The sequence below is a fragment of the Lygodium microphyllum genome, chromosome 2 (assembly GCF_053477565.2).
Source record: "Lygodium microphyllum isolate KBCC chromosome 2, Lygodium_microphyllum_v1.1.10, whole genome shotgun sequence".
NCBI classification, from domain to species: Eukaryota; Viridiplantae; Streptophyta; class Polypodiopsida; order Schizaeales; family Lygodiaceae; genus Lygodium; species Lygodium microphyllum.
Window position 1 is genome coordinate 57,896,660 of NC_141136.1, and position 24,414 is coordinate 57,921,073.

General features: G+C 43.7%; 1 protein-coding gene across 1 annotated transcript in view; it reads right to left on the reverse strand.

Annotated features, from left to right (window-relative positions):
• LOC148039771 (FKBP-like peptidyl-prolyl cis-trans isomerase family protein) overlaps positions 1 to 24,087 on the reverse strand; it is a 76,906-nt gene extending 52,819 nt beyond the window's left edge. The window contains exons 1-2 of the mRNA XM_087665506.1: positions 23,879 to 24,087; positions 23,418 to 23,792 (exon numbers count right to left, since the gene is read on the reverse strand). Of these exons, the coding sequence (XP_087521632.1) occupies positions 23,418 to 23,792; positions 23,879 to 23,906 (403 nt within the window). The 5' untranslated portion in view covers positions 23,907 to 24,087. The remainder of the gene's footprint in view (positions 1 to 23,417; positions 23,793 to 23,878) is intronic.
• Between the last annotated feature and the right edge of the window lie 327 nt (positions 24,088 to 24,414).

A 24,414-nucleotide genomic window follows, 5' to 3' on the forward strand; every position in this document is an offset into this window, starting at 1 on the left:
AAAAACGCAAAGACACAAACTGCACGTGAAGGGTGAAGGGTTGAAGCCTCTATAAAGTGGATAATGGTTGGAAATTGTCATTTGGGTACTGGGGTGGCAGCAAGAGCTGGAAACACATAATGATGAGATGATTTATTGTATCAATGTCACAAGGATGTGAAATTTTAATGTTGTGCTTAGCACTTGAATTAAAAGTTAATCAAATGTGCAAATGTGACTTGCACACGTGAGGTACAGGTTAGTAATTTCACAATGTGGGACCTAGGACCTCGAGATTTTAGCTGGTGCCAAAGGTAAAAATTGTAGTAAGTTATGCCTAATAGGTACTAGGTAATATCCGGTGTCAGATTTTGGCCCAGACCATTTATGGGACTAAGACTGAGTGTATGAGATGGGGAGTGTGTCATACTTTGTTAGATCCCAAAATGCAGCAAACAGCCTTCGAAGCAGCAAATGCAGATCTAGAGAGTCTGGATTAGGCTAAACATGTGAGAAGGAGCTCAAAAGAGGGGGCAATAGCCTGAATACAGTCTTGATGAGGTAGACAACAGCTCAAAATGAAAGTGCAGCTGATAGTGATGATGTGGTAGGCTGGTGACAGCTCTTGATCAGCAAATGCAGATTCTGTGGACGTGCAGCAGCAAACGGCAGCCAGCTGATGGTCACCGAGTAGGAGGAGAAGGCAATGAATTGCCACTTGATAGCTAGCAATCATTAGCAGCAAATGCAAGTAGGGAAGGCTGAAGATAGTTGCCAATGGTTGATTGAGGGCTTGGTGTAGGTGCCTACTGATCGATAGCCACCTGAATTTAGGTATCCTTTGGTGAAGGGGTGTGGACAATAGAGACAGGCTGCCAACAATATGTAGAACAAGATTCAAGCTGAGTGGTGAGCAGCTTGTCTATTGAAAGATGAGTCAATCCGCCTAGATTAGGGTTTGGTATGTGGGACAAACGCTCTCTAGGAAAGTGGTCATTTAATAAAACTTTTTATAATAAACATGTTTTGGCTTTGTAATAAAGAGCTAATTGGTAATGAAAATTGTGTTTGTTTCAAACGCTCCAGAATTTTGTAAGAAATAATTTTGTGTTCAGCTTCTGTATCAAATTTTCAACTAGTTGAGATATTTTTAGAATGGAAGGTTTAGAAGCTTCTTTATGTGGAAAATTGACATGTGGCATCTAGAATAGGACATGCATCATTTGAAAGTGGCATGTGTCTCTACATCTATATGTTGGAGATCTCTCTCTTCACTTCTACAAGCTCTATAGCTGAAATTTCAGCCACATGCTATGTATACACCTATCCAATACTCATCCAAGGAGCACTCTCTACTCAGCTTGATCAAATCAAAGCATGAAAGAAGAAAGTCAGCTTGTTGCCTGGAGTATGCAAAAATTAGGGTTTCAAAAGCCTAGCATTCGGTTTTGTAACAAATCAGCCCCATTATATATTGTTCAAACACTTTGTACATGTGGTTTGTGTCAAGAAAATCCTATAAAGGGTAGGGGCCAGTTCTACTTCCCCTCTTACCGTGGCATCATCTATCTCTCTCTCTCTCTCTCTCTCTCTCTCTCTCTCTCTCTCTCTCACACACACACACACACCCACCCACCCCGTGGCATCATTCAAGCCGTCTACAGCAAGATATACCCTCTTTATCAGCCCTACATCATATACCTCCGTTTTTGTGTTTTCTTCACTCCTAAAGGGTTGCCCATCAATCGCCTTGACAAGAACCATCATCCCAAAGAGATTTTAGCATATCCTTCATCTTCGACAGCTCTAAGGACTGCATTTCGCTCCCTCTACTGCTATCCTCCATCTTCAAGACTTCCAATATCTACTCCGACATCCCACTACCCAAAGGATTGTGTTTCACTCCCTCCATAGAGCAACACTTTCCTCATCATGAACACCTCTACCCAAAGGACTGCGCTTGGCTCCCTTCCAAAGCAGATCCCTTCCAAGTGCTGCCATCTGATCACCCAGAACAAGGCAATTACCTTCAAGATCGACTTCATTATATCAACATGATTCAGTATTCATGGTTCTTCATTCATCTTCTTCTTCAATTTTTTTGAGTTTCTTTGTCTCGATGTTTGCCGTACACTCTGTGTTTCTCCCCGCAAACCCTCCCATTTCTCGACATGGTATCAAAGCATACCATTTTGTCTCTTGATAATGATCTCTTCAACTTCTAGCCCTAGCTTTCTAGCCCTTGTATTGTTGTCATCCCTCATGACTCTCTAGAGCTAAAGAGTACCAAAGAGAGTGTGACACGATGGTGGCGGTAGGTCATTATTACCTCATCCATATGCAAGTGTGGTGGACCCTAAGTGCAACTTTCCAGAACATCGACTAAGTCTGGCAAATTCAAATCCTTGAGTTGGTTTGCCTTTCAAGTTCATGATGGGATGTATGTTTGAGAGAGCACAGTATTTGCTCATAGACTAATGTCACATGAGAGGACACTTTAGTGGTTTAGCCAAAGGCGAGGAATCCATGGTCATGAAGTGTTGTCTAGGGAGTTGGTTCATAATAGGCATCGAGACTCAACTATTTTCTACTCTCTATGCTCACAAATTGGTACGATCAACATTGACTTTGGTGTCTTTCCGAGGCACCTTGTGTTGAGAGTCATTAGTCATCTCTTTGTTAGCCAATCATTTCCTGGACAGTCAGAGCAGTACGGCAATCCACACAGTCCATGTCAGCAGTCGGCCAGATTTGTTGTGCAATCAGCCAGTTTTCCTGCAGTCGGCTGCATTTCTGGTGCTAGGATTTCCTATTATTTCGGCTATTTATACCCAGTTTCGTGGCTCACTCCAGCATTCATTATTCAAATTCTGATCTTGAGATTTGTTGGTTGAGACAGACTGTGCTCGGGCTAATAGAGATCGAGGTCATCAAGTCGGAGACATACGCAGATATTTCCTCTGCCCCCTTGTGTATTTCTGCACTCTTATATAGTATACTACACCACATATTTTCTACGTTTACATTGTCTCCTTTTCTCTCTCTCTCAGTCTTTGTCCTACGCTTCCGCATCGTCGCACTCTGACATGGTATCAGAGCGGTGAAGATGGACTGCTCACTGAGGGCTAAACCTATATGAAGAGGAGATTTCAGCGCGACACAAGGCTGTGTTTCCAGGTTTCGAGGGCGAGCGGGAGGGCTGCGCATCGGATCAAGGCTGAAGCGAGCGTGGGTGTGCAGGAAAGGAGTCTAATCGGTGAATTTGCTGCAGGTCATTGTTGTTCGAAGAGGAGGAAGGCTGCATTTAAGGCCTTCCATTGCAGATTTTACCTTTTCATCGCCTCCAATGGGTGAAGAAGGTTTGGGCAACGGACGAATCAATCCTAGAAGGCTGCATTTTCACAGTCAGAGGGGGCTGCTTTTGCGTTTGTGCAGGTATTGCAGATTAACATGTCTTCAGTGACTGATTTGGAGTTCCAGGCGATCATGGATAGGAAGGTGCCTGTCCTACCGGCTCTTCCAACGGATCAAAAGCTTGATAGTGACAATTACCGCATCTGGCGGGTGATGATGTTGGCCATTTTAGAGTCTTATGATTTGGCAGAACTGGTGATGGAGGAGATTAACAGACCCTCGGTGAGGGATGAGTCCAAACTCTCTTCCAATGCTCGTGCGGAGTTGACCAAGGCCCAGTTTCATTGGAACAAACTGAATGCCAAGATTCAATCTTTTCTGTTTCTGTCTTGCACCACAACCGTGATAGCTCACATCGAGCACTTGATGATGGCTCGTGAGATATGACTGGAGCTCGACCACATGTACAACCGGATGACCCTGATGAAGAGGGTTTCTTTGGAAGTGCAAATGCGGACTTTGTCCGTGAATAGGTCTTCTTCGCTTCAGGAACACATCAACAAGCTTCGGCAGCTTCAAATGTAGGTTCAAAATGCAGGAAAGCCTATTTCCTCCGAAGACATGGTGATCACTTTACTATACCCAGTTGCCGCCACGATTCGGTACTTTTTATTCCGCTCTTATTGCTTCAGGGCGGGAGTCGACTCTTCGATGGGAAGAGTTGGTTCCTATGGTCTTGGACCAGGAGGAACAATTGAAGGGACAGAATGCTTCCAAATCAGAGGCATTGGTTGGTCAAGCCTCTCAAAAGAAGGGGAAGGACCAAAAGAAGAAGAAGGAGAACAACAAATCCAAGAAGGACAAGGAGAAGGAATCAACTTGCCATATTTGTGGTAAGACCGGTCACTAGAAGAAGGATTGCCCCGACAAAGACAAAAAGGATACCAAGAAGAAGGACACGAAGGACTCTAGAGCGGTGGTTGCACCCTCATCAGCTGCTTTTCTACATTTAGCAATCATTGAGGACTCTACATCAACAAATTCTGATGCTGCGATGTCAGCTCCCCAAGCTCGAGAGTGGATTGTGGACAGCGGTGCCTCACAGCACATGACTCCTTCTTCCGTTGGTGTTGCCCATTTGCGACCTTCACGTGGGCAGATTCTCATTGGAGACAGCTCTTCTGTGTCTATTGTTGCGCGGGGTGAGATGCAACTTATTCCAGATGGACGTGGTGGTACTCACACCTCTGAGGTATTGCATGTGCCAAGATTGGGGTATCATTTACTTTCAATTCATAAGATTTGTGCTCTTGGCCTCTTGGTGGAGCTTGACAGTGATACTGTTCGAGTCCTTGATCATGGATCGAGAAAAGTTCTCTCTGCAGGGTATGAGGAGAATGGAGTCTACAAATTGAAGTCTTCTTCAGCTCTTACTTCTCTTATTCTTACTTCTCAGACACAGTCTGAGCTATGGCATGCTCGGTTTGGCCACCTAAACTACGAGTACCTTCGGAAGGCATCGCGAGGGTCGTTTGTCCAAGGCTTGCCGGACATAGTGGTGAGCCATCAGCCATGTGTCTCCTGCATTCGTGGGAAACTGCATCGGGATGCGATTCCCAACAAAGCTTCTAGGTGGTCTACTTCACCCATGGAGCTTGTATCTACGATTCTTTGTGGCCCGATGAGAACCAAGTCCCTGAAGGGGAGCTTGTACTTTATGTTGATCGTAGATGACTATAGCAAGATGACTTGGGCCTATTTCTTGACTTTTAAGTCGGAGGCTTTCTCTCATTTCAAGGATTCTCTTCTTTTTTAGGAGAACTGTTCTAGCCGGTGACTGAAGACCTTGCGTTCAAACAAGGGAGGTGAATTTATGTCTAATGAGTTTGCTCATTTTTGTGCAAATAGAGGCATTCACCAGGAGTTTACTAACACCAACACTCCCCAAGAGAATGGCATTTTTGAGCGGAAGAACCAAAGTGTGATCAAGATGGCACGCACCATGATGGAGCACCGATAGACACCTCAGTTTCTATGGGCCGAGGCAGTGCCTACCGCACTTCACATCCTTAATCGATCTCCCACTTCGGCCGTTGACAGGATGACACCTTTTAAGGCTTACTTCGGGACTAAGTCTAATGTCTCTTATTTCAGGATCTTTGGGTGTGACGCTTATGTGCACATTCCGAAGACGCAGCGTGATAAGTTTGAGGCGCTTCCTGACGACACGTTTTTGTTGACTATAGCTCCCAATCCCAAGGTTATCGTTTGTTTGATCCCGTTAAGCGGGATGTCTACACGAGCCGAGATATGCGGTTTGTGGAAGTACCAGCCACAGAGGGGGGTGAGGAGCACCCCGTCCTTGGAGATCCAGGGGAGAGTTGGGCTCCCGAGACAGTTTCTTTGGAGCCAAATTGGAAGGCCACTTCACACTCAGATTCTCCCATGATGGATGCTTCACGCTACCGTCAGTTGATTGGATCCTTGATTTGGCTTCTCAACACTTGTGTTGATCTTTGTTTTGCTGTGGGTCTTTTGGCAGGGTTCATGACGGAACCCAAACAGGTGCATTGGCAGGCTACCCTGCGGATTCTTCGATATTTGAGGGGGACCTCTAACTTAGGGATTTCTTATCCCACAGGTATAGATGCTACAAATCTGGTTCTTGCAGGTTGAAGTGACTCGGATTGGGATGGAGAGGTGCACCACCGACGGTCTACTACAGGCTACTGTTTTATCTTGGGTACAGGTGTTATCTCTTGAAGTAGCAAGAAGCAGCCCGCGGTAACCCTTTCTTCTACTGAGGCGGAATGTCAGGCTGCATCTTCCACCACATGTGAGGTTGTGTGGCTTCGGAGATTGTTGGAGGAGCTTGGCTACCCCCAAACTCGTCCTACCCTTCTGCGGTGCGACAATGAGAGTTGCATTGCCTTGGTCTGGAATCCAGTATTCCATGCCTGGACGAAGCACATTGAGATCTAGTATCACTTCATTCGGGAGAAGCTTCTGGATGGGACCATTGATGTGGAGTATTGCAAGACGGAGGATAATCTTGCAGATTTGTTCACGAAGGCGCTTCCCCAAGCTCTTCTTCGGTAGCATTCCAGATCCCTCAGTCTTTTCGCCCGTCCAGGATCTGAGAGGGGGTGTTAGCCAGTCATTTCCTGGATAGTCAGAGTAGTACAGAAGTCCACACAGTCCACGTCAGCAGTCGGCCAGATTTGTTGTGCAGTCGACCAGTTTTCCTGCAGTCGGCTGCATTAAATTCAGCCGACCTGGTGCTGGGATTTCCTATTTTTTCCGCTATTTATAGCCGGTTTCATGGCTCACTCCAGCATTCATTATTCAAATTCAGATCTTGAGATCTGTTGGCTACGACTGTGCTCGGGCTGACGGAGATCGAGGTCATCAAGTCGGAGACATACGCAGATATTTCCTCTGCCCCCTTGTGTATTTCTACACTCTTATGCAGCATACTACACCGCAGATTTTCTGCATTTACACTATCTCCTTCTCTCTCTCTCTTCTCTCTATTCTCTCTCTCTCTATCTTTGTCCTACGCTTCCGCATTGCTACACTCTGACACTCTTGTGCCACGTCAGTTGTGCCACGTGGCAGTAATCGGATTGTCTAACTGCAGTAGGCTGCATTAAATGCAGCCAACCTGATTATTTCGGGTTATTTTGAGGCATTCTTTTCAGCCTTTATAAGGCTGAGTTTCCAGCACTCTTGGACACTTGTATCTAACAAATTTCAGCCTGCTGGTGACGGAGATTACACTCGGGGCTGACGGAGATCGAGGTCCTCAAGGTGGAGACATACGCAGATATTTTCTCTGCACCCGTGTGTAATTCTGCATGCTTATACAGCATTCTTCACTGCAGATTTTCTACATTTTACTGTCTCTTTCCCTCTCTCTTCTCTCTCTGTTCACTCTTTGTCACGGTCATTCACTTCCGCATTGCTTCACTCTAACATGGTATCAAAGCATTGAAGGACTGACCTAGGGTGGACCTATCTAAAGAGGAGTTTTCAGCCGACACAAGGCTATGTTTTCACCATTCAAGTGCGAGCAGGTGGGCTACGCATCAGAACAAGACCGAGGCAAGCATAGGCGTGCGAGAAAAGAGAAGATTTGCTGAAGCTATTGTTGTTTCTCTGCTGTTAGAGAAGGAAGAAGGCTGCATTTTTGGCCTTCAAGTGCAGATTTTACCTTTTCATCGCCTCCGACGAGTGAAGAAGGAATAGGACGAGCGAACCCCAACCCTAACAGGCTATATTTTCACAGTCAGAGGGGGCTGCTTTTTGTGTTTCTGCAAAGATGTCTTCTGAGGCCGAAACAGAGTTTCAGGCGATCGTGGATCGGAAGGTGCCTATCCTACCGGCTCTTCCTTCAGATCAAAACCTTGATGGTGAGAACTCCCGCATCTAGCGGGTCATGATGCTTGCCATATTGAAGTCCTATGATTTGGCGGAGCTTGTTATAGAGGCTATCAACCGTCCTTCGCAAGACGGGTCCAAACTCTCTTCCGGTGAGTGGAGTTGGCAAAGACTCATGCACATTGGGATAAACTCAATGCATGCATTCGCTTGCTTTTATTTCTCTCATGTACTACAGTTGTTATCTCTCACATAGAGCATCTGACGATGGCTAGGGAGATATGGCTGGAGTTGGATCAAATGTATAATCGAATGACCGTCATGAAGCGTGAGTCTTTGGAAGTGCAAATGAGGACTATGAGTGTCAACAAGTCATCATCCATGCGGTATCATATCAACAAGCTAAGGTAGCTTCAGATGTAGTTTCAAAACGCACACAAGGTGATCACTTCTGAAGACATGGCGATAACTCTTCTCTCACAGTTACCACCTCGCTTCAGTAGTCTTTATTCTGCCTTGATTGCTTCAGGGCGGTTTGAGACTATTCAGTGGGAAGAGTTGGTTCCTATGCTCTTGGACCAAGAGAAGCAATTGAAAGAAACCAATGCGTCGAAGTCTGAAGCTTTGATTGGTCAATCCTCTCATAAGAAGGGGAGGCATCAAAAGAAGAGAAGGAAGACAAATCTAAGAAGGACAAAGAGTCTATTCGTCACATTTGTGGCAAAACACGTCACTGGAAGAAGGATTGCCCCGACAAGGAGAAGGAGAAATCTTCAAAGGATTCCGGAGTGGTGGTTGCTCCCTCATTAGTTGCTTTTCTCCATTTGGAGGTGGTTGACGATTCAACTATGTCGGCTTCTGATGCTGCGTTGACTGCCCCATTTACTCAAGTGGATTGTTGACAGTGATGCCTCTCGGCATATGACTCCTTCAGCAGGTGTTACTCATTTGCGGCCTTCTCATGGACAAATTCTTATTGGAGATAGTTCGTCTATTCCTATTCAAGGACAGGGTAACATGCATCTTATTGCAGATGGGCGTGGTGGTGCCCATGCTTCTAAGGTACTTTATGTGCCGACTTTGGGGTATCATCTTCTCTCAGTGCACAAGACTTGTGCCCTCGGCCTTTTGGTCGAGTTTGATGTGGATTCTTTACGGATAAGAGTGGTTCTGTCTTTAGGTTATGAGGAGAATGGAGTCTACAAGTTGCGGTCTTCTTCTGCCTTGACTTCTCTTCTGCTTACCTCTCAAACACAGTCCAAGCTTTGACATGCTTGGTTTGGTCACCTCAATTATGAATACTTTTGGAAGGCGTCTAAGGACCAGTTGGTTCGAGGTTTGCCAGATATTGTGGTGAGTCAACAGCCTTGTGTATCCTGCATCCATGGGAAGCAAACTTGTGATGTTGTTTCCAACAAGGCTTCGAGGCAGTCTTCAGCACCCTTGGAGCTTGTTTCCACCGATCTTTGTGGACCGATGAGAACGGAATCCCTTTGAGGGAGTTTGTATTTCATGCTCATTGTAGATGATTACAGCAGGATGGCATGGGCCTATTTCTTGAAGCTAAAGTCGGAGGCTTTCTCCAACTTCAAGGATTGGTTGCTCTTTGAGGAGAACCGATCGGGGCGGAAGCTGAAGACCTTACGATCGGATAAGAGAGAAGAATTTGTTTCTAATGAGTTTGCTCGGTTTTGTGTAGATCATGGCATACATTAGGAGTTTGACAATACAAACACCCCTCAAGAAAAAGGCATTTTGGAGCGGAAGAATCGCAGTGTGATAGAGATGGCCCGTACTATGATGGAGCATCGTCAGACACCTCAGTATCTATGGGCTGAGGCTGTGGCTACTTCAGTTCACATCCTTAATAGTTATTCTACTTCCGCTATTGTTTGTATGACACCTTTTGAGGCATACTTTGGATTCAAGCCTGATGTTTCTTATTTCAGGGTTTTTGGGTGTGATGCTTATGTTCATATCCCAAAGACATGGCGTGCCAAATTTGAAGCGGCTTCCAGAAGACAGGTGTTTGTGGACTATAGCTCGCAATCTCAAAGCTACCGATTGTATGGTCCCATTAAGCGAGATGTCTACACGAGCCGTGATGTTTGGTTTGTGGAGGTTCCAACCCCAAAGGGGGGTGAGGATCACCCTATACTTGGAGATCCTGCTGATAGCTGGGCCCCAGCGACTGTTCCTCTCGAGCCTATGTCTTTGGATGAGGAGCCTACTACCCAGCCACTGGAATCACCAATTGATCCTCCATTGTTGGTGGACCTTCTAAACACTTTAGCAGATGGAGAACGCCGAGGTGAGATTCAGTCTCCTCCTCGTTGGGCTCGTGATATGCTCCAAGATTCAGGGATCGAGGGGTTCCCTGAGGAGTGGGAACTGCACAATGGACCACAGAGGTCGCAAAGACGCCAAGCACATTCTACGGAGCTTGTTTGCTCTAACTATCGTTTGATGTCCTGTGTTATGCAAGATAGAGAGCCTATATCAATGAAGGAGGCTTTACAATCCAATCACTGGTTAGCAAAAAGCAATGGAAGCTGAGTTGGAGGCTATTGAGTGGAATGGCACTTGGTTCCTTGTGCCTCGTCCCTCTCATAAGAAGGTGATTGGTGTCAAATGGGTTTTCAAGACCAAGTATCATAGCGATGGCTCTTTGGACAAGCACAAGGCTCGCCTTGTTGCTAAAGGTTTTGCACAGTGCCCAGGTGTTGATTTCCATGACACTTTGCCCCCACTGCTCACATGGCAACTATCCGTGTTGTTCTTGCCTTGGCTGGTCATAGGAGATGGCCACTTTTTCAATTGGATGTGAAGTCGACATTCTTGAATGGTGATTTGAAGGAGGAGATCTATGTAGAGCAGCCTCCTGGCTTTGGTTCCTTAGATAGGCAAGTTTACAAGCAGAAGAAGGCCTTGTATTGAAGCAGGCTCCGCGCGCTTGGAACGAGAAGATTAATTCGTTTCTCCAAGCCAAGTTGGGATATCGACGCTCTAGGGCTAATCCGCAACTTTATGTGCACACTTTCGAGGGTGGTCGTGTGTTGTTTGTTTTGTATGTTGATGACTTGATTGTTACAGGTGATCATACCCAAAAGGTCGAAGAGACAAAGGTAGCCCTACATCAGAAGTTCGAGATGACACATTTACAACTTCTCCATTTCTTTTTGGGCCACGAGATTTATCAATCTCAAAGGGGGATTTTCATCTCTCAACAGAGATATGTACAAGAGCTCTTGGTGACTTTTGAGATGGAGGATTGTCGGTCCATTTCTACTCCTATGGATCCGAACTGGAAAGCCACTTCATACGCAGATTCTCCTTTGGCAGATGTTACTCGCTACCGTCAACTAATTGGATCATTGATTTGGCTCCTCAACACACGGGTTGATCTATGTTTTGCTATAGGTCTCTTGGCTGGATTCATGAGTGCCCCTCAGCAGGTGCATTGGCAGGCTGCTCAGAGGATACTTCGGTTTCTGAGGGGAACTTCCGACCTCGAGATTTCCTATCTAGCAAGTACAAGTGCTTCTGATCTTGTTCTTGCATGTTGGAGTGATTCAGATTGGGCTAGCAATGTGGATCAAAGGCGGTCTACTACAGGTTATTGTTTTACCTTGGGTGCTGGTGCTATCTCTTGGAGTAGTAAGAAGCAACCCACAGTAGCCCTATCTTCGACTGAGGTAGAGTATCGATCTGCGTCTTCTACCACATGTGAGACTATGTGGCTTCAGCAGTTGTTGGAGGAGCTTGGCTGCCCCCAGACTCGTCCTACTATTTTGCAGTGCAACAATGAGAGTTGCATTGCCTTGGCACGGAATCCCGTATTCCATGCCTGAACGAAGCACATAGAGATCCATTATCACTTCATCGGGGAGATCCTTCTAATGCGACCATTGATGTGGAATACTAAAAGACTGAAAACAATCTTGCAGATTTGTTTACAAAGGCAATTCCCCAGGCTTTGCTTCACTGACATTCCAGATCCCTCTGTCTACTGCCTTGTCCAGGATCTAAGAGGGGGTGTTGAGAGTCATTAGTCATCTCCTGTGCCATGTCAACAGTGCCACATGACAGTCTGCCACGTGCCAGCAGTTGGACTATCCAACTGTCCCCCGACTGCACAGCCGACATGATTATTTTAGGTTATTTTAAGGCATTCTTTTCAGCCTTTATAAGGCTGAGTTTCCAGCAGTCTTCGACACTTGTATCTGACAAATTTCAGCCTGCTGATGACAGAGATTGCACTTGGGGCTGACAGAGATCAAGGTCCTCGAGGTGGAGACATACACAGATATTTTCTCTACACCCATGTATAATTTTGCATCCTTATACAGCATTCTTCACTGCAGATTTTATGCATTTCACTGTCTCTTTCTCCCTCTCTCTTCTCTCTCTGTTCACTCTTTGTCACGATCATTCGCTTCCGCATTGCTTCACTCTGACACCTTGGTGATGGCTTGACCACCCACTACTTGGTATCCATGGGCTTATCTTGTTGTCATTGTTCTAAATACTATGATGAACCCTTAATCATTGTATGATTTATTGTATTAATGGCCCATGATCTAAGGCAGGGTCTTAGGAAAGTACATATCCTAGGTGCCATAGTGCTCATCTTAGGTGTCAAAAACCCAATTAGAGTGTGCTCCATTTTCAAGTTTGTACATTAAACATGGTCGATTGGTATTTTTGGCCCAAATTAAATGCTGACCGACAAGTCATAATTATAGTATTCTTTCTACCGATTTATAGGAGCGGCAAAGACACAAACATAGCAGCTGAAGGTTCTCCGTGGACTGCATTTGGTGATGACACATTGTGAAAGTATGCAACAAAAGCAAAACAACACAGAGAGAAGAGAAGAATGAGGGAAAATGAAGGACGAGAGAAATATGAAGGAAAACACTCTAATCTGAACGCAGTACAGCACTGCCAGACATTAGGAGCTCTAACACTCAAATCTATCATGTGTTTTGACAGAGGCGGCAGCTCCACATAGAGCATGGATTTCTTTTTCAATCAGTTTTGTTCACACTAGCTAGTTAGTTTCCAGCTTGTACATTTCTTTTTCAATGGATTTGGACTATGTTCACACTGGCTAGATTGAGGTGACCAGCAATTATTATTGGTTACTGCATTATTTTATTGATTTAGGGCAGGTCAGCCAGATTTTGACCATGCATGGTCAACAATCAGCCAGTGTTTTCCCCTTTTGGCTATTTACAGCCATCAGTTGTTGGCTGGTAGTCATTTTGCTTTACAGGTTTTCAGCACACTATGACATTCAAGGACTCTCCTCCATCTTCCGGAGCTGCCTTCCATTATCAACCTGATCCGATGCCCTCACTAACACCTTGGTCTATGTGCAGGGACTGATGAGTCCACCTTGTATTCAGCTTTCATTCAGAGTTCAGTGTAGATTTTTCTCTTCCATTCTCTTCTTTTGTTGCAGTCTTTCGCTTCCCTCTCTTTCTCTCTCCATGTTTGTGTTCCTCTTCCATTGTGTACTCTCACATCGTATCATCACCAAAAGTGAGGACTCCAAGATCTTAAGGAGAGAAGACCACACTCAGCTTGCCGTTTGGAGCAGATCTGTTGCACAGAACGCAGATTTTATGTCTTGTTTGGGCCTTCTACAATGTGCAGCACATCTACTTTTTGCAAGGTGTAGCTGATTTACCCTCTGTTCGGGCAGCCTAACACCAAGACACATCAGTTCTTTGCATGTTTGCAGGCCTATAAGAGTTATGGAGTTCTACCTTTTAAATGCTTTTGATGACTTGGATGAGGGGACCATTTAGTCTTCCTCCAATAGGCAGTCCCATCAGTCAAATCATCATGAAGAGTGACATGAAGATCAACATTCAGAGCCACGTCCTTGCTCTAATAGATCAAGAAGATCAAAGCCCCCTTCTCCCCAACTTCTCTCCATGTCTCACATGGCTCATACTCTCACATCGCCGTTATGGCACCTTCTATTCAAGTGTCTCTTCTTCCTTCTCTCCCCAAAGAAGATTGACTTGATGGAGCAAACTACTCCCTTTGGTCATGCAAAGTGGAGTGTAGACTTGGCATCTTCAACTTATGGGACTTTGCTATTGCCCCAATCCGCCGTCCAATGGAGGATCCCTGCATTGGTTCCATGATGGACTAACTGCCCTTTGGGATTGGCTCAACTTTCAAGCTCGATCTTTTCTCTTTATGAGTTTGCAAGATTCTATCTATACGCATGTGCACATACTTCAAACTGTAGCAAAGGTGCGGATAAAGCTCTCTTCTCTTTACCATCAAAAGACCTTTGCCCACTATATCACCATGGACAAGAGACTCAGGATGCTTTCCATTAATGATTCCCTTACTATGCATGACCTCATCAACGAGATGGAGGACATATGGTATAAACTTGTCAAGAGAATCTCATTAGAGGACATAGCGACAATCCTCCAAACTCAACTGCCCTCTCCCAAGCATGATGTCTTCTACACCAGCTTGCTTATCTCCAAGATTCTAGAAACTCTTCTATTCGCTTGCTTACCTTTAGGATTCTTGAAACTCTTCTATGGAAAGAGTTGGCTCCACTTGTTTTAAAGCACGACAAGCAACTCAATGAGATTGGTGACGATGAATCCAGCCTTACTAAAGCCTTTACCCACAGATTCAGGAGGGGGCAACAAGAAGGACAAGAAAGGCCAATAACAAGAAGAAGAAACAAGTTAAACATTTGAAGTCTTCCTCATGCTCTAACATAGATTCAAAGAAGTCTAAATGCCCATAGTATGGAAAGGGTACTAATCCTAAGGAGAAGTGCTGGAAGAAATACCCTCATCTTTATCCACGAGCGAAGGATGGAGCTAAATCATCTAAGCCTTCCTCTATCTCTTCTCCAGCTATTACACACAAGTCCATGTTCCTCTTCATCCATGAGATGGAGGTGCCTTCTTCATCAATTGTCTCATCTTTGAAGAGGCCCTGGCTCATTGATCGTAGTGCATCAAGTCATAGGACTCTCTGTTCAGCTAAAACACGCTTTCCAGTTGATTAGCATTCTTAAACAGCCCCAAAACACACTTAATTAATGAAAAACCCTAAAAAGGGAAGCAGTCCGAGAGAGTTTCAATGGTTTCCCAAAAACCCTAATTCTTTGAAGCACCCTTCAACATCTATAAATAGACAAGCTGCCCCCATTCAGCCTTATTCCTGTCTGTACAGTTTTCACACACTTGAGTGCAAATTTTAGCCATCAGTCCACACACACGTGGCTGTCCAGCCCAAGAGACTGTTGCCACACCTGCTGCTACATTTGCTCCTCCAGTGTGAAGGTGACAGCTGCCAGCCCTCTTCATCATCTATCCAGCTTGCGTTTGGTGCTCTAGGTCCTCCTAACACCTGCATTTGTTGTATCCTCTCCATCCTACACTCCGACTAGTGGTCACAGACTTGGGATCCATCTCTGGTGGATGTCACTCTCTGACACTACTCTGCCCTTAAGTATATGTACACTCTTACATTCATTTGCAATAGTCATTCACTTCAGAGTTGTGTTCTTCTCTAGCTTCTTCTATTTGTGTTTGAGTTTTGAGTTTTTGTGTTTAGGGTTTGAGTTTTGAGTTTTGCATTCAAGGTTTGAGTTTTACTTTTTGTAACATAGGGAATCAATGGCTGCAGAAAAATGCTTTATTTATGAACAGGAGGGTCACATTGCAAGGGACTGTCCCAATAGGCAGCAAGCTGAAAATCAAAAAATCAAGGAGATCCTAAAGATAAAAAGCCCAAAACATCAATTGGATTGGTGCCCAATGTTGTCAATGATGATCAACCCAATGATGATGCTACTCAGTTATGCAGAGCGTGGGACAAAATTAGATATCAACATGCATTAATATTCTTTGATAATGACACATGAGCCAACTTCATCTCTATAGACATGGCAACCCATCTAGGCATGAGAGAGGATGAGATAGAACCTATAGGGGAAGTTGGAATGGCATGCAAAGGCCATACAGAGCCTATCACATTGCTCATTGAAAAGCTTCGGTTACACATTTAAGGATATGTGGACAGTGAAGAGTTCTTTATTGCTCCACTTGAGGGTTGTAATTGTGAGAGTGCACAATGAAAGAAGAAACTCAAACACACAAAAAGGGAGAGAGACAATCTGGAAGAGAATAAGAAAAGAAACCTACAATGAATAAGGAACAAATGCTGAATACAAAAGGAGGACTGATCAGTCCCTGCACGCAACCCACAGCATCAATGAGGGCACCAGATCAAGCTGATGATAATGGCAGCACCGGAGACAGAGGAAGATGAGGGAGTCGGAGTCTGCATCTACCAAGGAAGAAAGGAATCTGAAAATACTATAAATGTCGGCAAACCAGTGGATAGCCTAGGAAATGTACAAACTACTCATGGAAAACACATTGGAACCTGACAAACAAAAAAAATGCACCCAAATAGCCACTCTGGAATGAGTAGCCTTCCCCATCCAAACACATGACAAACCTGTCAAAGCTCCAAAAGTCGTCTAACTTAGATTGAGGCTCACAGGCATGAGATGACAAGGCATGATAAACATGATTACTAAGAATAATGTCTTGCTTGGTATACCACAGTGCCATTGTATGCATGTAGTGATTGATTCACGTACCAAAGTAATCACTATTCAGCATAAGGACAAGACCCATACACTTGATGTAAAGTTGAAAGGGAAATCTGTCCTTGTTATATTAGCTCTACTGCCATTGCAAAAGTAATGAAAAATCACCTTTTAACATACTTGGTTTTTACTAAGGATAAGGTTGATAATGATAATGTTGGAAACATGTCAAAGTTAAATAAAAATCGCATTTCCTTTCTGAAAATGTATGTTGATTGCTTCTCTCAATCACTCCCAAGGTTACCGCCTGAAAGGCTTGAAGATCATAGTATAGATCTTATCCTTGAAAGTAGCCCACCTAATAAGCCACCTTACAAAGTTAGTACATCCCAAGTGAGCTGTTAGAAAAAGGGATGATTCAGTCCAATTCTTCACCGTCTTGCTCTCCAATGCTTTTTGTGCAGAAAAAGAATGGTTCATGGCATATGCATATGGACTATTGTGCTTTGAATAAAAGTCATCTGCCCCATAGTCACCTATCTATATGGCAGAAAAAGAATGGTTCATGGAGTATGTGCATTGACTATTGGTTTTAATCAGCCATGACTGAATATGGCCATGGCCAAAAGACAAATGACTGTTGGGCAATCCTTCAAGAGTGAAGAAGACACAAGAACACAAGTATCGGATGTAGGGCTGATAAAGAGGGGTTGCATTCCATCATCAACTTGATATGGTACCCTCACTGACGCCTTGGGCTGCATGCAAGGGACTCATCAATCAACCTTGTATTCAACCTTCATGCAAAGTTCAATGTAGATTTTCCTCTTCCATTCTCTTCTTTCATTGCAATCTTTCTCTTCCCTCTCTCTCTCTCCATGTTCGTGTTCCTCTTTCATTATGCACTCTCATAGTTTTAAGGAGTCTAAGTTAGAAACTCATGCATGTAAATTTGAGATTGGTGCATGCCCTAAATTTGGTGGCACAACAATCATAGTTCAACCAAGGCTCCCTTCAATTTTGTAAAGAGTGAGACATATAGGAACCGGGGGTTATATACCCAATCACACTACCGAGGTGTAAAAGGTGTAAGAGACCTAGTTTACGGCATCCAAATATTATCAAGAACTGACTCTTCACCTTGCTTCCAACTCCCATGGCTTCTTCCCTCTCTTTCTTTCTCTTTTGCTAGTGTTTCTCTCTCTTTTTCTCTCTTTCTCTCTCCTCTGCAATCTTCTTCCTTCTCTTTTCTCTCTCCTAGGACTCCTTCATTACAATTGGCATCAAAGCTATGTGCTTCACTCCTTTCTCTCTCGCTCCTTTCAATTTAGCTTTCCCCTTTTAGAGCAGTGAAACCCTAGTTAGTCCGGATACACAAGGTACTACAAGTAGGGATGGTAACTTTCTTGAAGACCACACATGCTATAGCAAGAGGCTTGGACAAATCTAGAGGCAATGGAGTAAAAATGGCAGCTCGTTTTCAATTCACAATCAAATTTTAAGAGGTAATTTACCAAGGACTCATCCAAGAATCTTCAAGATCTCCACTCCTCCTCCAAGACCTCAAATGCAGCAACCAATGGCCTCCTTAGCCCTTGAGCAATTGATTGAGCAACATCTCGATTGGTTTTCCTCTTGTGATGTCCTCCAAGCAGCCCTCGCAAATTGCTGCACAATTTGCACTAGCTATTTTGAACTCCCATCAACACATCATTGAAGCTTCTCCAAGTCTTGACACATCAAATGGGCACACATTAAGCATTCCTCCTCTTCTCTTTGATACTTCTTACTCCTAGAAAGAAATCACAGCAAGTGGACAATTTTGGACAGCCATGGATTATTCACTCAAGCTCCCTCTTATTGAAAGGCTTTAGCTCCTTGATACAAGGACCACTCCCTTACAAGGTCCCTTGATTAGTGAAGCATTGGAGGTTGTTATCTTGAGAGAGCATAGGCTATCTGCAAAGGAAAGTAAGTGCATCTTCATGCAGATCTTAGAGGAGTACTTGGGGCACATTGTTAGTGAACAAGCTGATCCCAAAAAGGTGCGATATGTCAAGGACTGGCCCACACCATCTAGTACCACCTCTTTACGTGGTTTTCTTAGTCTATCCTCATTTTATAGATGATTCATCAAGCATTATGCCAAAATTGCAACACCCTTGACAAATCGATTGAAGGAGGAGTTTTTTTTTTGGGATGCTATTGCTGATCGCAACTTTAATCGACTAAAGGAAATGCTTACTTCAACCCCCATCCTCCTATGCCTTGACTTCTCAAAAGAGTTCACCATTCAATGTGATACTAGTGGCAAAGATATAGGCACTATCTTGCTGCAAGAACATGCTATGATTGCTTTTGAGAGCCGTAAGATTAATGAAAAGAATGTTGGCCATCCTTCATACTATTAAGAAATGGCATCAATACCTCTATGACCACCAATTTAGAGTAAAGAGTGACCATCAAGTCCTCCAATACTTCCTGACTCAATCTACTTTAACTCTTAAGCAAAGGAGATGGATGGCAATTTTGCAAAATTATAATTTTGGCATCTCTCATACTAGTAGCAAAGACAATGTCGTACCTGATTCACTATCACAGATATGGGCATGCAGAGTGTCATCCATTTCAAAGTTGCATAGTGATTGGATTGAGAAGCTCTAAGAGGCCTACTTGCTAAATGAGGAAATCAACCACATATTTCAGAAATTATAGCATGGGGTAATGGAAGAAAACTTTCAATATCAACTCAAAAATGAACTCATATGATCCCATGGCAAGATTGTCATCCCCCACACTTCTCCCTTCACATAGAAGATCATAAAAGAGATGCATTCTTGCTCCACTCTGCTATTCAATTGGGCGTTTTCAAAATATATAATAGGATTGCCAGGAGCTTTCAGTGGAAGGGCATATGGAGGGATGTCAAGGAATTTGTGTCCAGTTGTATTCCATGCCAACAAAATAAGGACAACACGCTTAGACGAGCTGGTCTCTTGCAACCCTTGCCTATTTCTCAAGGAAAATAGACACATATCACTATGGATTTTATTATCAAACTGCTTGTAACCAAGAAAGAATGAAACAATATATATGTGACAGTTGATAGGCTCACTAAAGCTGCCTACTCTATTCCCACTAAAACTCAATAAACTACCTCTCAAGTGGCCACTTAGTTCATGGAGCTTCTATTTAAATTGCATGGGTAACCACATATCATAGGGCATGATAAAGATACTAAGTTTATAAGCAGCTTCTAACATGCAATTTTCACATCTATGGGTACCAAGCTTGCTCCATCCACCACATACCACCCACAGATTGATGCTCCATCCACCGCATACCACCCACAAACTAATGCCCAAACCAAGAGAGTCAAATAAATGGCTTGAGACTTATCTAAGACAACTTTGCCATGACATACGGCACAGTTAGGATATATCACTCCAGTTAGCTGAGTTTGCATACAATAACTCCATCCACTCTAGCATTGGCGTTTCTTCTTTTAAGGCACTATATGGTTGTGAGGTTCCCCTCCCTACAATCATGTTCAATGATAAGATAAACCCTCAAAGAAAAGAGGAGTTAGAGCACATGCATACTTTGCTTCAGCAATGTAAAGTTAATCTTCAGAAGGCACAAGATCACATAAAGCTTTATGTTGATGAGACAAGAAGGCATATGAAATTCCAAGAGGGAAAGCTCGTCCTATTGAAAGCATCTAAGTCCCATTACTCTACTATCAAGGACGGCAACAGTAATAAGTTGGCCCATAGATTTTATGGCCCCTATCAGGTCATGAAGAGAATTGGTAACTTGGCTTATCAATTAGAACTCCCCTCCACCACCAATATTCACAACATGATTCATGTCAACCAACTGAAGCCTTTCATTAGCACCTCAGTGGACTATATGGAAAAGTTACCTCCCATAGACGAAGAAGGCATCATTCAATATATCCCCGAGGCAATCATTGGGCAACGAGATAAACATTTGAGATCTCGATCCATCAAGAAATACCTCATCAAATGGCAAGGCCTACCCTTGGGAGAGGCCTCTTGGCGACCCATCACTATCTTGAAAGAGTTTCCCCACTTAAGAGAGACCCAATGGGCCGAAGACTAGATGGATATGCCCTATTATGACCCCAAGCTGCATGCAAACTGCACTTTGCTTTAGAACAATTTTGTTCCTCCATTAATTACAGCCAAGAGGTTTGTACATGAGTTGAAAGTGCTCATCATAAGCTTTGTTTTGACATGTGGCAAGCCTTGTTGAAGCAACCAATCAAAAGTTATGGCAAATTCACCTCGGTAGGTCTAACGTGGACAACATGCTGTCCATAGTCTTCAAAACCTCATTTAAGATGAATTGGTGGCCCACTTCCCCGGTGCCATGCCCAATTTATGCATATCAACTATATACAGCCTCACACCCTGATCCTTCTTGAATACGAGCTCCACATCCATCAAATTTTCTCATTGTAATGTGGATCACAATAGTACTCTGCAACCCACTCCCTTGGCACTATGGCAAGTCCCTCTAGTTGCTTTTTGTTTTTTAGGGCAAAAGCTTTTAGAATTGGGGTGGAGTGTAAAGAGTGAGATGCATGGGAACCAAGGGTTATATACCTAGTTACAGTGACTAAGGTATAAAAGGTGTAAAAGACCCAGTTTAGGGCATCCACGTATTATCAAGAACTGACTCTTCACCTTCCTTTTAGCTTCCATGGCTTCTTTCCTCTCTTTCTCTCTCTTCTACTAGTCTTTCTCTCTCTTTTACTCTCTCTTCCTCCCTCTTTCTCTCTCCTCCCTGCAATCTTCTTCGTTCTCTCCTCTCTCCTAGGTCTCCTTCATTGATAAATTTATACAATATTAAGACTGATCCCTCTAAGGCTAATTCATTATTGCATCAACTCAATATCAACATTACAAATACGCTCAACAACTTGTCCTTAGGAATGGATTCATAGTGCATAAGATACACTCCCTCTACATAATGGGACCCAACCTTTTTTTCCCAAGAAAAGAAAATTCTATTAATAACACCTCGTTGAAAAGCCTAAGGTAAATACAAAGTACAAGAAACTTTGTGAAGAGTAACTAAGTACATCACAAATACAATGGTTATGTCTTGTGATAAATGTTGTCTGGTCAAGGTTCTCTACCTGGATATGGCCATCCTCCTCAACCATAAAAGTAAATGTCATGTCTTTGCTAGTCGCAAAGACTACTGGAATAATGTTCCCTCTAGAGAAGAGACCGATCCATGTCTAAGAGACACCTGTATCTATCCACCAATCTAGTGGAACTCCCTCCATCACCATTGATCATAACTCTAGCTCCCTTGAAGTCTCCCTCTCTAAGCCTCCTACGATAAGTCCCAAAATGCAAACCAATCTCCTGCTAATATAGCGACCTGTGAAGAGAGTTTAATCTCTAAAAATTTTGACATTTGATCTTTAATTCTAACAAGCTTGATGCTTCAACACTAACAAATCAAACCTTCAAGCCAAATGCAAACATAATCCCTCACACTGATTTATCATACGCAAAAGAATTCATTTGAGGGAGGAATACCAAAATGAAATAGAGATTCTATTGCCGGATCCTATCGAAGAAACTATAATAATCTTAAATATATATAAATCCATCCAGCTCCTCAAGATTGAGATTCTTATACATTCACAACTTGTGAGTCATTTGCCATTAAGACATTTCAGGCCTACTTTCTAGGAGGCCAAAATCAAAGCATCCACTCTTGTCCAATATTTGTACAGCATGCCATGAACATTTTTGCCACTTTATTACGAGAATCCTACATGCCATTAACACTTCTACCTCCTTGTCATGAGAATCCTACATGGCCTTTTTACCGAGTCATTTGCAGCAATATTAAGATTGTTGTACAATCAGCATGACTTAAGCGGTATACACTTCACACATGTTCGTAGTAATTGTCATAACCTACCATCATCTTTGACTACAATTGCATTTTTATAGCAATATATCCTCTCTTAGACTCACATTAGGAACAATTGTTTTCTAATCGCAAAATGGCTATAAACCATCTTCAATCAAACATTGATTAATTGAAAGGGGAAAAGATAAAAACATGTTGAGAAATATCAGTAAATGGACAAAATAAAAGTCGGAATATATGTTGGTCTGTCACAAGAAAACTCGAGGTTATTGTGGAAGTGTAAGCAAGAGACATTAGAGTAGAATACCATTACTCAAGAACATGGAGACAAAAGCAAAACTTAGACTCATAATCATGAGGTGTGGGTTCACTACTTGATAAGTGAAACCACTTGGTTGGACATCTATATTCATATGTTGCATTCATGTAAATCCTGCCTACTATCCTTGGTAGGGACATCAAGGAAGTGGCTCACAATGCAAACAAATTGTGCAATTCGCTCAGCTTGTAGAGATATCCTATCTTCACAGAGGAACAATGGCCTGCCCTATCAGCTAATATTTGGAGGACGCCGAGGCCCCGGGGCGGGGGAGGGGGGGGGGGAATATTGCCCACCCTCTTTGGTAAGATCATCACAAAGGAAGGTCCGATCTGATCAAGTCATGCAGTTCATTCAGATTCCGGAGATATCCTATCTACACATAGGAACAAGGCCAGCCTGGCCCTTGCCTTCTGATCTGATCAAGTCATGCAGTTCATTCAGATTACGGAGATATCCTATCTACACATAGGAACAAGGCCAGCGTGGCCCTTGCCTCCTCTCCCAGCTAATATTTTGAAGGGGAGCCCCCTAGGCATCGCCTTCTGGACATGTAATCTCGCAAGGACATTATTATGATCAAATTAACTTGATTTTAATATTTTGAAATGGCAGGTTTTTTGTTTTTATTGTTTGGGCCGAGTGCCTAATCAGGCTCAATGACAGAACCCTGTAACTACTATCTTATATGACCGGTCGTCCATTGTCCATCCTGTTTCGTTTTCACTACACTCTTAAGAGCAAAAACGGTAGGTCTTCGCAAAGCCGAAGTTTATGTAGTCTGATTTCATTGGAATATTAAGAGATGGTAAAGACTCTGCCAGGCTGTTGGCAGTGAGGATGAAATGGCACCTTCTCTTACGAATCCCGGGAAACCTTCGGGGGCATTGTTGAGCTGCTGTATCCTTTTGTTTTGTTCAAGCAAGCGTCGTTCATCAAAAGGACTGCTCTTTCCTTTGTTTTTATCTCTGGCTCCCTCCGGAGCTGCCAGAGATGGGCATGCGCTCATGAAGAGTCCAAAGGAAGGCAATGTAGCCAAGAAGCTTCTGCGCTCTATTCTAAGGACTGTACGGTCTTGATGTTGTTCTTGTTGAGGAGGACACGAATCCCCCCTTTTCATATGCTCCTGCTCTTGCAAATGGCTGCGCATGACGAAGATATGGCCATGTGCGCTGCAATGTCGGCCGCATGAAGGCGTCCGGCTGTTGATAAAAGCGGTCTGACAACCTGCCAGGCAAGGAGTAATTGTTATGAAGAATGACAGAAGGATGGCAAAATGCTGGCGAGTCTGATAAGAAGAACAAACAACGGACCGCCGGAGATCAGAGACAATGAGGACATCCCTGCTCGAATTTTTACCGTCTCGAGCTATCTAGACCATCTCCAAGTTATTGCAAGACAGCGAACAAAAAGACGAAGACGAAGAAGGATTTTTTGTGGGATATCTCCTGGAAGAGAGAGCGCGCGCGTGCTATTTACGTGGTAGGAGACAATCTCTTCCCAAATGACTTGGAGGGCTGGCTGGTTCATGTTAGCAATGTGTGCGTGAGTTCCGGCTGAGTTCAATTTTCAAGGATAAATCTGCACCTTTGCATTCAACCTGAGTTCAATTCCGAGGGACACATTAGCTTTGATCACGTTCAATTCCTAGGGACACATTAGCTTTACTTTGCCTTACCCTTTTTCTTTCTTTTTTTCCCAAGCAGCGTGGGGCCAAGGGGAGATGGGGCAAAGGGGGTGGCTGGGGCACTTGGGGTCTCATAATGCACAAATTCAAAGTGTCTTAGAGCCAAGACACACCTAAGTCATCAACTTGTGTTTGTGAGTTTTATCACCCATATGGGGGGGC